The following is a 15,145-nucleotide window of genomic DNA, read 5'->3' as shown; positions in this document are numbered from 1 at the left end:
TCGCGGCGTACCATCCAATCTCCTCTCCTAACAAGGCGGGCAGTGTTGTGAACTTTTGTCTAAACACCGTTGACTGTAACTATTGTGTTTGCTGTTGAGTCGAGCCCGTCATGTCGGACACGTGGAGCAACATCCAGGCGCACAAGAAGCAGCTGGACTCTCTGCGGGAAAGGCTGCAACGGCGGCGGAAAGACCCCGCTCAGCTGTCGGCAGGTACGTGCGGGTCCCTTCAGGGCAGCAACTAAAACTCTTCTTTACGTATCAAGTCAGTGTTTCTACAGATCTTAAAAGGCATTAAATAGGTCAATGTAAACATGAGACCTGAATTGGTATTAGAATGTCCTCCATCACTCTTTGAAATGTCTTAGAAATGCTAAACGATGGGAAGTAGGATTGTGTCTATTGTTTTGCAATAACATCACGCAGATCAGCATGGAAGGATGCTTAATGGTCACATTGAGACCTTTAGTCTCACACATTATTATTGTTTTTTTGTGGGATTTTAGTTGTGTATTTTAAATGACCTAAAATAAAACAATGATATACCAAATTAAAATACATATTTTTAAAGATTTGAATTAGATCTTATTACTTTTTCATTGGATCAAGTCATGTTTTATGCAAAATTTCCCTAACCTAAATAAATTAACGTTCTTTTAATTTAATCTAGTTTATTGTAAAAATGGTCTTTATTTTATGTTGAGTGGCATTAAGAATGTACCTAAAATAAATAAGTATTTAACAGAATTCAGTGTTCTTATCATCTGATATGATTCCAAATAAAATGTAGTGTAATTTCTGGTAAAATGGGAGAGAAAATAATTTAGATTTTTTTGCCAGTCATTCGTGAAAGTGATGCAAAGTGTCTAACGTTCTGTCCTGGGATTTTATCAATCAAGAATGATGGAGGTCAAGCTATGGAAAACGTTTTAATTCATCTAACATTTAAATAATCTGGAAAACCGTTTTCTTTTGTAAAACAGTGTTTGCAAATTTCCTGTTTAATCCTTCGCCTTAATTGTTGTATTGTCCTCGTCAGATGGTGGAAGCAGCAGCACAGACGCGTCCGCAGCCCGGAGTGACAGCCCGGCTCCGTCAGCGTCGCTCCCGCCTCAGGAAGAGAGGGAAAAACCACCTGACCCCGAGCTGGAGAAGAGGCTTCTGGGATATCTGTCTGATATAAGTCTTTCCATGCCAACAGACTCCCTTGCCATCACAAAGGATCTCAGTGTAAGAGTTTGTCTCGAGCCCAGTAAAGAAATCTGGTGTTCATATCATCTTAGGCTCTGTAAACTGGTTTGTAAACAAAGGGTATGTTTAGCTAGCAACATGCCTGTTTACAGAGACTAGGATGTGTATTAACACTGGCTTTTTTCATTGACAAGTATCATTAACAACCTCCAAATAAATATATGTTTTCTTTTCAATTCTTTCTCTTAGTCTGAAAAACCTGTCAGCCATGGATGCATCCAGAGTCTGCTGCTTAAATTCTCTGCTCAGGAGCTCATCGAGGTCCGGCAGCCTGACATGTCCTCTTCTTCTGCTGCTTCTGCCTCCGTGGTGGTATCGGTGGACCACACCAAACTATGGGCCATGATGGGGACTGCGGCCGGAGCCCAACGAGCCGGAGTCAAGAGAAAAGCAGAGGATCAAACCCACCACAAAAGGACTCCATCTCTACAGAGCATTGCCTCTCCTCCGCCCGCCACCTTCTCCTCTCTGACGCCGGCGGCCTCCACACAGATGGCGGGGCCCTCCGCGTCGGGCAGCGGCGCTGATAAGAAAGGCAGGAGCAGCAAAAGCCAGTCGTCCCACATGGACATGGAGATCGAGAGCCTCCTGAACCAACAGTCCACCAAAGAGCAGCAGAGCAAGAAGGTAGGACGGATGAGGAGACCGATTATAACGTCATATTGTCTCTTCTAACAGCGGGCAGAATAATCGTATCCAGTTAAAGGTGGAGTCAGCAAGACTTCTGGAGAATGCTTGTTGTCAGAATCACTTTTGTCAGAATCAGTGATTATCTCCTCGCAATCCATCGTAAATACTGTACATAGCCTAGGCTTTATAAACGGGCGTGTTGCTTGCTATGTTGGGGCCTCTTTGTTTACATAACCTTTGTGTACATGCCTGTTTACAGAGCTTAGGCTTTGTAGCAACGTCAGATATTTTTCAGCGCATACAGTACGAACAGGTGGCGGATGGTGAGGAGGTATTCACTGATTTTGACAACAAGTGTTCTCCAGAATCACTGACTCCACCTTTTACTATCTATAAGAAAATGGAGCAAGATCTTTCAGTGATTGTGGTTACTGATTTGGCACGATGCACTGTACATGTAATTCACGCCCAGGTGAGCAGAGAGATCCTGGAGCTGCTCAACGCCAGCACAGCTAAGGAGCAGTCCATCGTGGAAAAGTTCCGTTCTCGCGGCCGAGCTCAGGTCCAAGAGTTCTGCGACCACGGGACCAAAGAAGACTGCGTGCGCTCCAGGGACACGCCCAAGCCATGCACCAAGCTACACTTCCGGTCAGTGTCCCTCACTGTTCTTTAAAAACTCTTCTTTGTGTTTGAAATGTCCACCCACATGAATTTGAATCGTTCTATCAGACAACTCACAACTGAAATCTTCAACTGCACAAGTCTGATTTTCATTTTTTTCAGAATTAAACAGCATGATGATGACTTTGTATTATAGTCCAGTGTATAAAAACACTGAGTGTATCCTGATGGCTTAGGGATTAAGGGGCCAACTCCATAAACTGTAAAAAGGCAAAGACATTATGTCATTCTCTATCTGACCTCCATCCCCCTTCCTGTCATCTCTCTACTGTCAAATAAAGACAAAGTGCTGCAGAAAGACAGTAAACTACTCTCTTTGGCCTCAAGATGTCCCTATAATCAAGGTTAAACATCACCACATTATGTCAATGTTCTGGCAAAACAATGACTGGCCTGAGGCAAATCATGTAAATAAAGTTCTACGTGTTAAACTTAGTAAGACGCTGTTGTTACAAAATAATTTTCATCATCTTTAAATGGAAAAGAATAAACATCTTGTTACATTTTTAATTTGTTTATTTTCTACTCATGATGGTCTATTCTAGTGGTTCCCAAGTAGGCCTCAATATACATCTCATGAGATGAGTTATGTAATTATTTTAATGTAATGATGCATTTATTATGTAATAATTGCTATTTTCCAGTGAAATATTGGATAGTTTTAATATTTTACGGTTTAAAAAAGGATTCAGTCTTTCCAAGGGCTGATCCTGTATTTAAAGATTTGGCTAGACTTTGCATTACAGTGGCACAATTCAAAAAGGTTGAGGTTGTGGGTTCCTCTAGGACAAATGTCTTATTTAATTAACCTGACTGAAAGTTGTGCAGGGTAAGTTTATCAGTATTTGTCTACTTGTGTAGATTTAGTGGACATGTCTATGCAGCCTATTTACGTTGCGATATACACATTTTTCTCACTCAGTCGCATCATCAACAAGCACACGGACGAGAGCCTCGGCGACTGCTCCTTCCTCAACACGTGCTTCCACATGGACACCTGCAAATATGTCCACTATGAGATCGACAGCCCTCCGGAGCTAGAGACAGGCCTGATGGGGCCCAAGGCCGGGGCCACGGACCTCACGGAACCAGACAGCAACGTGGGCAAACTTTTCCCCTCACAGGTGAGAGAGAGAGTGATGGCAGGTTAGGATAGAAAGAGACAGACGGATATTGATATTTCTTGGCAGGTTATAAAATGTTTTATTTATTTTTTCTGCAGTGGATCAACTGCGATATCCGCTTCTTGGACGTGGCCGTCCTGGGTAAGTTTGCTGTGGTGATGGCCGACCCTCCGTGGGACATCCACATGGAGCTTCCCTACGGAACGCTGACCGACGACGAGATGAGAAAACTACACATTCCCCTCCTGCAGGACGACGGCTTCCTCTTCCTGTGGGTCACTGGCAGGTAACTACGGCTGCATTTCAATTGCCCAAAAAGCATGCTGATTTCCACACCAAAAATCCCGACCGGATGTAGTAAGGCATCCAGGTATTTATCCGAGTAACATGCCTTGACATTGATTACATTTTTCTCAGCAACAACAATTAGCTCTGTGTATACTAGTATTTATTTTTTGTGTTCTATCATTTGTTTTTAAATGTTAGCCTGCCAGAAATTACTGTACTCTGCTCCTATTTATCAAGTATCTAACAATACTTAATCCACAGGTTTTTTAATACACATTGAACCTGCGTGTTAATACATTTCTAAGAGTAGGCAGGGTCCTTGTTCTGCACACACTCAACTTCTCTTCTTACAGGGCTATGGAGCTGGGCAGAGAGTGTCTCAGTCTTTGGGGGTGAGTCTTTTGCCTTCTGAACACCGACTAAAAACCAAGTCATCATTTAGTTTTTACACAATTTGATTTGATTTCAAATATATATATTTATTTTTTCCCTTTTTATTTCCCCCTCTCAGCTACGATCGTGTGGACGAAATCATTTGGGTGAAAACCAACCAGCTTCAGAGGATCATCCGTACAGGAAGAACGGGCCATTGGCTGAACCACGGGAAGGAACACTGTCTGGTTAGTTTAGTTGTTCTCATGCATTGTCTCAACTGCCTATATTTTACTTACGCTGTCTCTTGTTGTACACTTTTTAGCTGAAATCCCAGCTTGGGGAATCTTACCTTTCATGAGATTCTTGGTTGTTTTTTTTTCAAGCAATATACTGAGCCGCTCCTGGCTCATTCTTGGTGAATATATTGTATAGTGTGTCAGGTAAAAATATTTTAAAAACACCATGTGATTTGTTTGTCTTCAGGTGGGTGTGAAGGGAACCCCGCAGGGGTTCAACAGAGGTTTGGACTGCGACGTGATTGTGGCCGAGGTAAAGGATTATTTCTTCTATCATACTTGTTCTATTTATCCCTCAATGTGCAGTTTCTGTAGCCTGATATGTTGTCTAACCCACATCCAGGTCCGCTCCACCAGTCACAAACCAGACGAGATCTACGGCATGATAGAAAGACTCTCGCCCGGTACTAGGAAAATCGAGCTTTTCGGTCGACCCCACAACGTCCAGCCTAACTGGTAACATACCACAACACTGTTTTATGCGAAGGCCAAGACAGTTTTCTGCGTAATTAAACATGAACTGATTGAATTTTTTTTGCCTCCACATCTAGGGTCACCCTTGGAAACCAGCTGGACGGCATTCATCTCTTGGACCCTGATGTCGTGGCTCGGTTCAAGAAGCGCTACCCGGACGGCGTCATCTCCAAACCCTAAAACAATGCAGTGATGACTTTGATCAGTGGTCACAGGTTTGGAGGCTGTTTTTGTTTATATATGTATTTCTTTTTATACCGTTGAACACACTTCTTAAATAAATGTTGTAAAGAAGATACACTGTCTGTGTCTTGGTTAACACAATGATTAAAAGAGGTACTTTTGGTCGCAGTGCTTTCATCATTTTCGTACATTACTGTAAGTGATCCCCATATTTAACGCAGCGAAATCACAACAAACAAACAAAAACACAAGGCGTTTATAATGTTCTATTTTTAATATTTTATTAGTAAAGAAAAGTTAATTCTCTTTGACTTCAGTAGATTTGAAGATCGATAATTATATTTGCATTAAGGGATAAACATTGAGAAAGTTCAGCATATTTTCACAGTAATTCGGAATCGGGGCTTACAATCATATCTTGTTCATTCCAGGCAAATGCCGAATCCTTCTTATACCAATTTTCTTTGCAAAAAATCACTTTTTTTAAGGTTAAAGGTTAAATTCAAAAGGTGCATTTTACTTCATCCTTTCCAAAGAAGTACTTGCTTGAAAAAAAAAAAAAAAAGCTGCTGAGCATCCTCACACCTGGTCTTTAAATATTATACATTTAGTGTCAACAAGAATCCAATGTGTTTGTTTTAGGATACATGTTTTTAATTAAAGGGCAACAGTCTGTTTTGTAGTTTTTAACTCATAATGCACAAGGTGGGGCGGGCGGGGGGTCGTCTCTGAGCAGGATTAGTAAGTAAACTAAGTCCTTGGTTCTAAGAAATGTCAACATCAGGTTAAGAAATATCATTTAGTTACTCATACTGATGACTCCGAAAGATAATGTCAATCTACGTTGTACTTTGAATGCTAACTCCCTAATCCTGCTATGTAAAACGCCCATCGAAATGAAAAATCTTAATTTTTTTCTTCAAATGTTATCGAAGTAGAACCTTAAAAAAGCAAAAGAAAAAACAGTAAAAAAGAAAGAGAAAGTAATGCACTTTTTGGCTGTGAATGGTGTAAACTAGTCTTTAAGCTGTCTTCTCTCTCATCAGCGTCATGTCTGTTTGGACAGTGGATCCACTCCTTTTCAGAGTTCATTCCTCTGTCATCTTAATGCACAGAAATATAAAACCAAGTCTGTTTCGGTCTGTGTTCCTCTGTCCCTCGTTGAGTCGGATTAACCATCGAAAATTCTTAGTGGGCGGCGAGAGGCGAAGGGTTACATGGCCGCTCACAAATACTGGCGACGGACAATAGATTCGCTTGCTCAGCTTTCAGGCTTAACACATCTGTATTTGCGGCTCCAAGTGTTAGTGGGCAGCAAAAATCTTTGATGCTTGAGTCCAGGTGTGTCCTCAGTCGGTGGCGTCTACTGCGTTGATGTTGCTGTCCAGTTGGTGCCTAAAGGACACTCTGGCCTTGTTGGAGAAATATACACCTCGAGTCAGACTGCCTGGTCCTTCACTGTCACTACTCCAGGACGTGGTCGAGCACAAACGGGGCTTCATATCGTCAATGGGAACTGCAATGAGTGAGAAGAGAGAGAGAGATAGATAGAATGAAAAGATTTATCTTGGAATGCCTATTTATTGCCCTATGTTTAGTATTGAGTTTTAGTATCTGATTCTTACCTGCCGGTGGCTGGCACTGTCTGCTCTTGCAGCGCTCCTTACAGCGCCTGTAGAACGGGAAACACTGCAGCATCTTCACTCCCATTCCGTCTGCAGTGAGAAGAGAGTGGACAGAGACGTTAATATTAGAAAGGTGATACAACAAATTCTACAGAAATGTCCCTTTTAAAGCTGGAGTCAGTGCTTCTGTCTAACTAAGTTTTTTTTGAAAATCATTGAATAACTCCATACAATCTTCAACCTATCCGTTCTGTGTGTGCACTGATAAAAAAAAATCTGGTGTCAATACACAGCCTAGGCTCTGTAAACAGGTACAGTATCTCACAAAAGTGAGTACACCCCTAACATTTCTTCAAATATTTCATTATATCTTTCCATGCGACAACACTGAATAAATGACACTTTGATACAATGTCAAGTAGTCAGTGTACAGCTTGTATAACAGTGTAAATTTACTGTCCCCTCAAAATAACTCGACACACAGCCATTAATGTCTAAACTGTTGGCAACAAAAGTGAGTACACCCCTTAGAAAAAATTTCCAAATTGGGCCCAAAGTGTCAATATATTGTTTTGCCATCATTATTTTCTAGCACTGCCTTAACCCTCTTGGGCATGTAGTTCACTAGAGCTTCACAGGTTGCAACTGGAACCCTCTTCTACCCATTCATGACGACATCAAGGAGCTTGTGGATATTAGAGTCCTTGCGCTCCTCCATCTCCCGTTTGAGGATGCCCCAAAGATGCTCAATAGGGTTTAAGACTGGAGACATGCTTGGCCAGTCCATAACCTTTACCCTCAGCTTCTTTAGCAAGCCAGTGGTCGTTCGGAGGGGTGTTTGGGGTCATTATCATGTTGCAGTACTGCCCTGCGGTCCAGTTTATGAAGGGAGGGGATCATGCTCTGCTTCAGTATGTCACAGTACATGTTAGAATTCAATGAACTGTAGATCCCCAGTGCTGGCAGCACTCATGCAGCCCCAGACCATGACACTCCAACCACCATGCTTGACTCTAGGCAAGACACACTTGTCTTTGTACTCCTCACCTGGTTGCCGCTCCACACTCTTAACACCATCTGAACCAAATAAATGTATTTTGGTCTCATCAGACCACAGGACATGGTTGCAGTAATCCATGTCCGTAGTCTGTTTGTCTTCAGCAAACTTTTTGTGGGGTTTCTTGTGCATCATCTTTAGAATAGGTTTTCTTCTGGTATGACAGCCATGCAGACCAGTATGATGCAGAGTGTGGCGTATGGTCTGAGCACTGACAGGTTGACCCCCCACCCCTTCAAGCCCTTCAGCAATGCTGGCAGCACTCATACGTCTATTTTCCAAAGCCAACCTCTGTGTACGACGCTGACCACGTGCACTCAACCTTCGTAAACTGGGCCGCAGGGTGGTATTGCAACATGATAACGACCCCAAACACACCTCCAAGACGACCAGTGGCTTGCTAAAAAAGCTGAGGGTAAAGGTTATGGCCTGGCCAAGCCTGTCTCCAGACCTAAACCCTATTGAGCATCTTTGGGGCATCCTCAAACAGAAGGTGGATGAGCGCAAGGTCTTTAATATCCACCAGCTCTGTGATGCTGTCATAAATGGGTGGAAGAGGGTTCCAGTTGCAACCTGTGAAGCTCTAGTGAACTACATGCCCAAGAGGGTTAAGGCAGTGCTGGAAAATAATGGTGGCCACACAAAATATTTACGCTTTGGGCCCAATTTGTACATTTTTTCTAAGGGGTGTACTCACTTTTGTTGCCAGCAGTTTAGACATTAATGGCTGTGTGTCGAGTTATTTTGAGGGGACAGTAAATTTACACTGTTATACAAGCTGTACACTGACTACTTTACATTGTATCAAAGTGGCATTTATTCAGTGTTGTCCCATGGAAAGATATAAAGAAAATTGTGAAGAAATGTGAGGGGTGTACTCACTTTTGTGAGATACTGTATGTAAACAAAGAGTAGGTAATGTAAACAAAGAGGGTCCACCATAGTTGCTAGCAACATGCCCGTCTACAGCGATTTGGCTGTGTATTAAAGGTGAAGTAAGCGGTTTATTTATGTTAATATAAGTGTAAAATCGCTCTTTATTCATACAGTGATCACTTACATAATGTGCGCGTTTCATAAAGCCGATCTCTCATTCAGCTGCTTTGCATGTAATCTGCAAATAAACTTATTGTAGTATCCCGAAATGTTTATCCAATCAGAAGAGAGAACGCTACAAAACGACACTCGTCTCACTCATATATAGTATATACACTCCATGGTCTCACTGCCGGTGCACGCCAGAGCAACAGATGGGTGAATGTGTATGCGCCTACAATGGCAGAGCAGGTAAAAATCCTTCCCAATGTCTGTTTTGATGGTTTTTATCATGTTTTATCACACTTATGGATCTGAGATGATGCTAGATAACTTGCTGCTTGAAGACCGCAGTGCATTAATGTGGTGACGTAGGGACGAGCGAGGGGACTGCTAACTGCAGTAACTGACAGGAAGTTAGCTAAAAGAACCATTCCGCTTACAGCACCTTTAACACTGGAGTTTATTTAGTGCACACACAGTTGATTTTGACTACAAGCATTCTCTAGAGTTGCTGACTCCACCTTTAACTCGCAGTTACCCTTTGAGACAGACGTAGCTGAGGTAAAGCCATACTTAACTGCAACAGTGACAAACTTTCTCTCTGACGGAAAAAGTGCGGTAAACGCTTAACACAGCCACGATGCACGCTTCTTCTATAGCTTCCATTTAAGCTGCCCTGTCGCCATGGCAGCGTGGTCTAAATGCCCAGGCCTGTTTACAGCTCCTTGCCCCCTCACCAGGTCACAGTTTAATGGAATTATGATCCTGCACCTCTGCGACATGGTAGCCCTAATGTAAGCCGACAGTGTCACTGCGTGGCACAGTGTCCCAGCAACAAGCCAATCAGTCAGTATTTACAGCGCTTTCATCATCATCCCCGACACGCCCACACCGCCTTATCCTGCAAAAGGACGTCAATGAGATTGAGCTGCCCGAGGAATTATTAAACCTTCTCCAGACAGTAACAAAGTTTACATAGAGGTCATCTGATGTGTGTGCATTTTGACCAGAATGTGTCCAATGAAGCTAAAGCGATTATTCGTCATTTAGATCTAATTCTTCCTTGAAAATAGTCCCAGCATCTTTTTTCTTTGTTACTGGTACTGTAGATCTGAGTTGGTCAAATTCCTAATAGTCCCGGGGAATGTCCCTTCCTCTGTGGCCCCTCTGAATGAAAAGATAACGCCAGGGCCACATGCCGCCACTGAGATCTGCAGTCCCCTCCATAAGTATCGGAACAGTGAGGCCAATTCCTTTATTTTTGCTGTAGACTGGAAACATTTGGGTTTGACACCAAAATATGAATATGAGACAATAGATCAACATTTAAGCTTTCATTTCCAGGTATTTACTTCTGGATCTTTAAGCTCCAGAAGTAAAGCTTCTGGAGCTTAAAGATCTTTTTTATGGTTAGGTCAATTTAGAGGGTCTGCATGTGAAATGAGAACTCACATTATAGCAGTCATTGTGAACACAGAGAGAGAACTGGGACAGCATGGACCGACCATGGCCAGTTGTGTTCTACACAACTGAGAAGATAGCATTTTTTGTAAAGGAACACCACATTTTTAGGTGAGCAAAAGTATTGGAACAGATAGACTTAAAATAAATTAAAGTGAATAAGACTTGCAAAGCCTTCGCTTGCAACAACTGCATCAAGCCTGTGACCTATTGACATCACAAAACTTTTGAATCCTCCTTTTTATGCTTTTCCAGGCCTTTACCGCAGCCTTATTCAGTTGCTGTTTGTTTACTCTCTTCAGTCTCCTCTTTAGCAGGTAAAATGCTTGCTCTATAGGGTTTAAATCTGGAGATTGACTTGACCAGTCTAAAACCTTCCATTTCTTGACCCTGTTTAATTCCTTTGTTGTTTTTGCAGTGTGTTTTGGGTCATTATCTTGCTGCATTATGAAGGATCTTCCAATCAATTTGGTTGCATCTTTCTTTAAATTGGCAGAATTTAGCTGTTGCCATCATGTGTTACATCATCAATGAAGAATAATGAGCCCATCCGAGAAGAAGCCATGCAAGCCCAAGCCATGACACCACCGTGTTTCACAGCTTGTATGCTTGGGGTCATGAGCAGATCCTTTCTTTCTCCAAACTTTAGCCTTTCCATCACTTTGGTAAAGGTTCATCTTGACAACAACACAGTAACACATGATGGCAGCAGCAAAATTAACTTAGAAGTCTACAGAAACATTCTGTCTGCCAATTTAAAGAAAGATTCAACCAAACTGATAGGAAGATCCTTCATCATGCAGCAAGGTAATGACCCTAAAAAAACTGCAAAAACAACAAAGGAGTTCATCAGGGGCAAGAAATTGAAAGTTTTAGACTGGCCAAGTCAATCTCCAGACTTAAACCCTATAGAGCATGCATTTTACCTGCTAAAGAGGAGACCGAAGGGAGTAACCCCCCAAAACAAACAGCAACTGAACGAGGCTGCGGTAAAGGCCTGGAAAAGCATCACAAAAGAAGAATGCAAAAGTTTTGTTATGTCAATGGGTCACAGGCTTGATGCAGTTATTGCAAGTGAAGGATTTGCAACTAAATATTAAGTCTTATTCACTTTAATTTACTTTAAGTCTATCTGTTCCAATACTTTTGCTCACCTAAAAATGTGGTGTTCCTTTATAAAAAATGCTATCTTCTCAGTTGTGTATCAGATCCAGAAGTAAATACCTGGAAATGAAAGCTTAAATGTTGATCTATTGTCTCATATTCATATTTTGGTGTCAAACCCAAATGTTTCCAGTCTACAGCAAAAATAAAGGAATTGGCCTCACTGTTCCGATACTTATGGAGGGGACTGTATTTACTTAGAATGTGGGGGGGAAGCTATTTATTTTAGTCTAATCAGGTCAAGAAATAGGTCAGGTAAGATTGAAGCAGAGGGAGGTGATGGATAGATCCCAACCATTTCTAATATAAAGTGTTTTTCTTAACTTTTATGAATATCCCTTACTTTAAATCAAACATTACCAGCTGCAGGAATGCCCAACTAAAGAGTGAAATCAGGCTTTTCCCAAATGATATGGCATAACACACTATTATAAACCGATTTTAACAAATTTTCTCTTATGTAAGGCTTGCATGAGAGATGCAATTGAGATAAAAACTTTTGAGAAGTGACACATCTACAACGACCACAAGGAGATGCAATGTGACACAAAAAACATCAACAAAAAGACAAAAAACTACAAAGATGTCCAAAACTACAGATTAAAACTACTTCAAATAGGCAAACCACCTATTTCTGTCTGATTAGAAAATCCCTCGCTGTGATAAGGCACTAAGCCCCACTGTTCATTAATCACAGACGGAAAGATTTGGATATCTAAGGACAAACAGTAGACTGTGACTGCAGCATGCCACTGTTTGGCTAACAGCCCCTATTTTTTTTTACACTGTTTACCGCTGGTCCCTCGTGTTGCCTGACTCAGGGAGGCGCTTTCATGGGGACGTGACAGCTCACACATAGGCACAGAGTCCCAGAGTTGCTGCTGCACAGTACATACAGTACAAGCCAGGGTGGAGACTTGTACCCATGAAAAAAAAACTTTCTGTGCTCTGATTCCAAAGTTTTTTCCACCTTTTTAAGCTCTTTATTTTTTTCTCCCTCCATTTTCTTAGCCGTCCAATGCCGCTACCTTCTCATTTCCAACCAGGTGTGGCTGTGAATTCCTATCCCCATTTACACACACAGTGAATCCATTATGGTTAGGTCAATTTAGAGGGTCTGCATGTGAAATGAGAACTCACATTATAGCAGTCATTGTGAACACAGAGAGAGAACTGGGACAGCATGGACCGACCACCCCTCCCCCACACACACACACACACACGCACGCACACACGCACGCACACACACACACACACACACCTACTTTCAATATACTTGCACAGAGATTAGAAATTCTTTGTGTATTAATAACTCACCAAGCGTACACTATTTTTCTCTCATAAAAACAAGGCCGGTCTACACACACACACACACACACTATTAAGGCCCTGGTCAGTGGTGAGGAATTTTGGGCCCAGATCATGATTGGCTGTGGGGGTCTGGCAGCACACAGCAGTCGGGTGCCCGGAGGAGAAAAACAACCACACACACACACACACACACACACACACACAGAAGCAACACAGCAGTGGTAAGGGAGGGAGGGTAAAGTGGAGAACGAAGAAGAATTAGATGGGATGATGGGGATGTTTTTGTCCTTATGCCTGAAATGTTTTTCCTGGAAGCTCCAGCTCACAGGCAGGTACACGACCACAGCACCTGAATTATGCGGTTTTTCTTGTTCAATTTGCTCGCTGATGGAGCTGGACATTGTGCAATCTTTCCAGTGAAACATGAGCTAGTGGTTTTTAGTTGTGCTTCTTGCAGCTTGAGGTTTTCATAATGTTTGAGTGTGTGTGGGGGTGTTCAATTTTGTGGTGGAGTTGAGCTACTTAACCATGTTTGCCGAGCATGATCCCTACACCTTCTTCCATATTTCTCAACATCAGTCAGACTATTCTCTCTGCAAATCGCCCCCTACTCAACCCGGGCCTTATCTGCTGTGTAAACAAAATGTAAAAAGCAAGTAGCAGAGCACATACGCTTACAGTAACATGATAACAATCCCCACACAGATCCACATTTCCTCCGAGCAACCCCTTTTCCCAGTCGATCACTGCAGCATTGTGTGTGTGTGTGTGTGTTTCACCTGTAACAGGAGGGTATAATCGCTTTTCCATTCAAATTCATTGCTGCGCTTCAATACACTCTTAGACTACAAGTGCTTGCATTTTATACTACTTTATGCGTTTACTTTCTATATTCCGGAGGCAGACCATGTAGGCATTACACAACAAACATGTTTATAGTAAATTATGTGTTATAGCCTATATTTGACAACCCAAAAAAAATGGTAAATTAATTTTCAACAATAGCTTTACCCAGTAGGCTAGGCCTACATAATTAAAATGCAGCTTACACGTAAATGTATTATCATAGTTTAACAACATATACTAGCCTATATATAAATTCAGACCAATTCCACCGGTAGTTGTTATTGATTACACTTTTAGCTTACAACTTTCAGATGCTCGTGCGCGCGCCCAAATGGAAGGTTGAACGAGACCCCGCGCCAGACAGACAGTTTAATCTGCGCCTTCAAACAGAGCGCCACGCATCACTGCCTCATACCCGTCTCCCTGTGTCTAAAAAAGACTGTGCTTGTTGACATATTTGAAGTGACAAGAAGTGGAAGGGTTCGTTATATGCTTACTCGAGCGTGGAGCATAACTGTGAAATCAAAATAACTGTTGCATTGTTACATGATTTGGAGGTTTTGCTCCCTCGTAAATTTCCGTTTTATTTCTGCCCAATCGGCGCTGCCCATGTACAACCGCGACAGTTAAAGAGAATGATATAGGTCACCCAGTCTGGCGTGCAAAATAGTTGTTTTGACCAACTGCTGCACCTCAGAAAGCCCACTAGACCAGACAGGCTTATTTATTATCAGGAACCCTCCATCCCCCCTTGACACACCCCCTAACCCAAAAACCAAAAACAGCAACTTGAACTGTTTCGACAAGAAACGTTTATATGTCAATTACCCTCCTATATCCTTCCAGTATCCGACCCTTTATTTAGCCTCAACCCTGATGTCCAATCAAATTGTATTAAAAAAAAACTTTATCAAAATGCCTTTAAATTATAGGTTGGAGCAGGTTAAATTGCGTGACCTACCTGGTGAAAATGGACAAGTAGATAGACTTGTGCGTGATTATTTCCTTTTCTTCTGAAACACGACTAATGTCTTCTCCTCATCTGAGTTTTGTTTATTGTCGCCTATTAGGAGCGCTGCCTTGCGTCTGTCTGTGTGCGTCCTGCTGCTGCTGCGTCCTCGTTGGAAGTCATGGCAAGGAACTTTAAATAGCTAATCCCCGGAGCGTGGTGAGTGAGTTAGCGAGTGAGTGAATGAGTGGACACGCCTTCTCTCTCTCTCGCTCTCTCTCTCTCTCTCCTTTCTCCCCTCTCTCTTTCTAAACTCTCCTACTCTCTTTTCCCCTCATTCACTGCCTCTCACCCATCACATAGGCTACACACACACACACCGAGACGCGCTA

At 42.3% G+C, this 15,145-nt stretch overlaps 2 protein-coding genes across 2 annotated transcripts; one reads left to right on the top strand and one right to left on the bottom strand.

Moving 5' to 3' along the window:
- The first annotated feature begins 39 nt into the window (after window positions 1–39).
- Window positions 40–5,415, top strand: mettl3 (methyltransferase like 3). The gene is made up of 11 exons (XM_080051705.1): window positions 40–213; window positions 1,040–1,230; window positions 1,441–1,878; window positions 2,354–2,529; window positions 3,485–3,686; window positions 3,785–3,972; window positions 4,328–4,366; window positions 4,486–4,594; window positions 4,833–4,898; window positions 4,989–5,101; window positions 5,197–5,415. The coding sequence occupies exons 1-11, from the start codon at window positions 111–113 to the stop codon at window positions 5,297–5,299; spliced, it is 1,728 nt and encodes a 575-aa protein (XP_079907831.1). The 5' UTR covers window positions 40–110; the 3' UTR covers window positions 5,300–5,415.
- A 158-nt stretch (window positions 5,416–5,573) lies between these two features.
- Window positions 5,574–14,923, bottom strand: LOC307268822 (uncharacterized protein C17orf114). The gene is made up of 3 exons (XM_080051576.1): window positions 14,766–14,923; window positions 6,928–7,017; window positions 5,574–6,818 (listed from the first exon to the last, which is right to left on the bottom strand). Exons 2-3 carry the CDS (start codon window positions 7,010–7,012, stop codon window positions 6,652–6,654), a joined length of 252 nt encoding a protein of 83 aa, XP_079907702.1. The 5' UTR covers window positions 7,013–7,017; window positions 14,766–14,923; the 3' UTR covers window positions 5,574–6,651.
- Between the last annotated feature and the right edge of the window lie 222 nt (window positions 14,924–15,145).

The sequence above is a fragment of the Ammodytes marinus genome (assembly GCF_949987685.1).
Source record: "Ammodytes marinus genome assembly, chromosome: 23".
Lineage (NCBI taxonomy): Eukaryota > Metazoa > Chordata > Actinopteri > Uranoscopiformes > Ammodytidae > Ammodytes > Ammodytes marinus.
Note: the sequence above shows the minus strand (reverse complement) of the source record. Positions and strands in the feature narration are given on the sequence as shown.

What these genes read in the sequence shown, in the direction of transcription:
- mettl3 (XM_080051705.1), top strand. Translation starts at nt 111, where the DNA reads ATGTCGGACACGTGGAGCAACATCCAGGCGCACAAGAAGCAGCTGGAC. An exon ending in GAGTGTCTCAGTCTTTGGGG is followed by an intron (nt 4,367 to 4,485) that starts GTGAGTCTTTTG and finishes TCCCCCTCTCAG; the next exon opens with CTACGATCGTGTGGACGAAA. An exon ending in GCGACGTGATTGTGGCCGAG is followed by an intron (nt 4,899 to 4,988) that starts GTAAAGGATTAT and finishes ACCCACATCCAG; the next exon opens with GTCCGCTCCACCAGTCACAA.
- LOC307268822 (XM_080051576.1), bottom strand. Translation starts at nt 7,012, where the DNA reads ATGGGAGTGAAGATGCTGCAGTGTTTCCCGTTCTACAGGCGCTGTAAG. An exon ending in ACAGTGCCAGCCACCGGCAG is followed by an intron (nt 6,819 to 6,927) that starts GTAAGAATCAGA and finishes CACTCATTGCAG; the next exon opens with TTCCCATTGACGATATGAAG.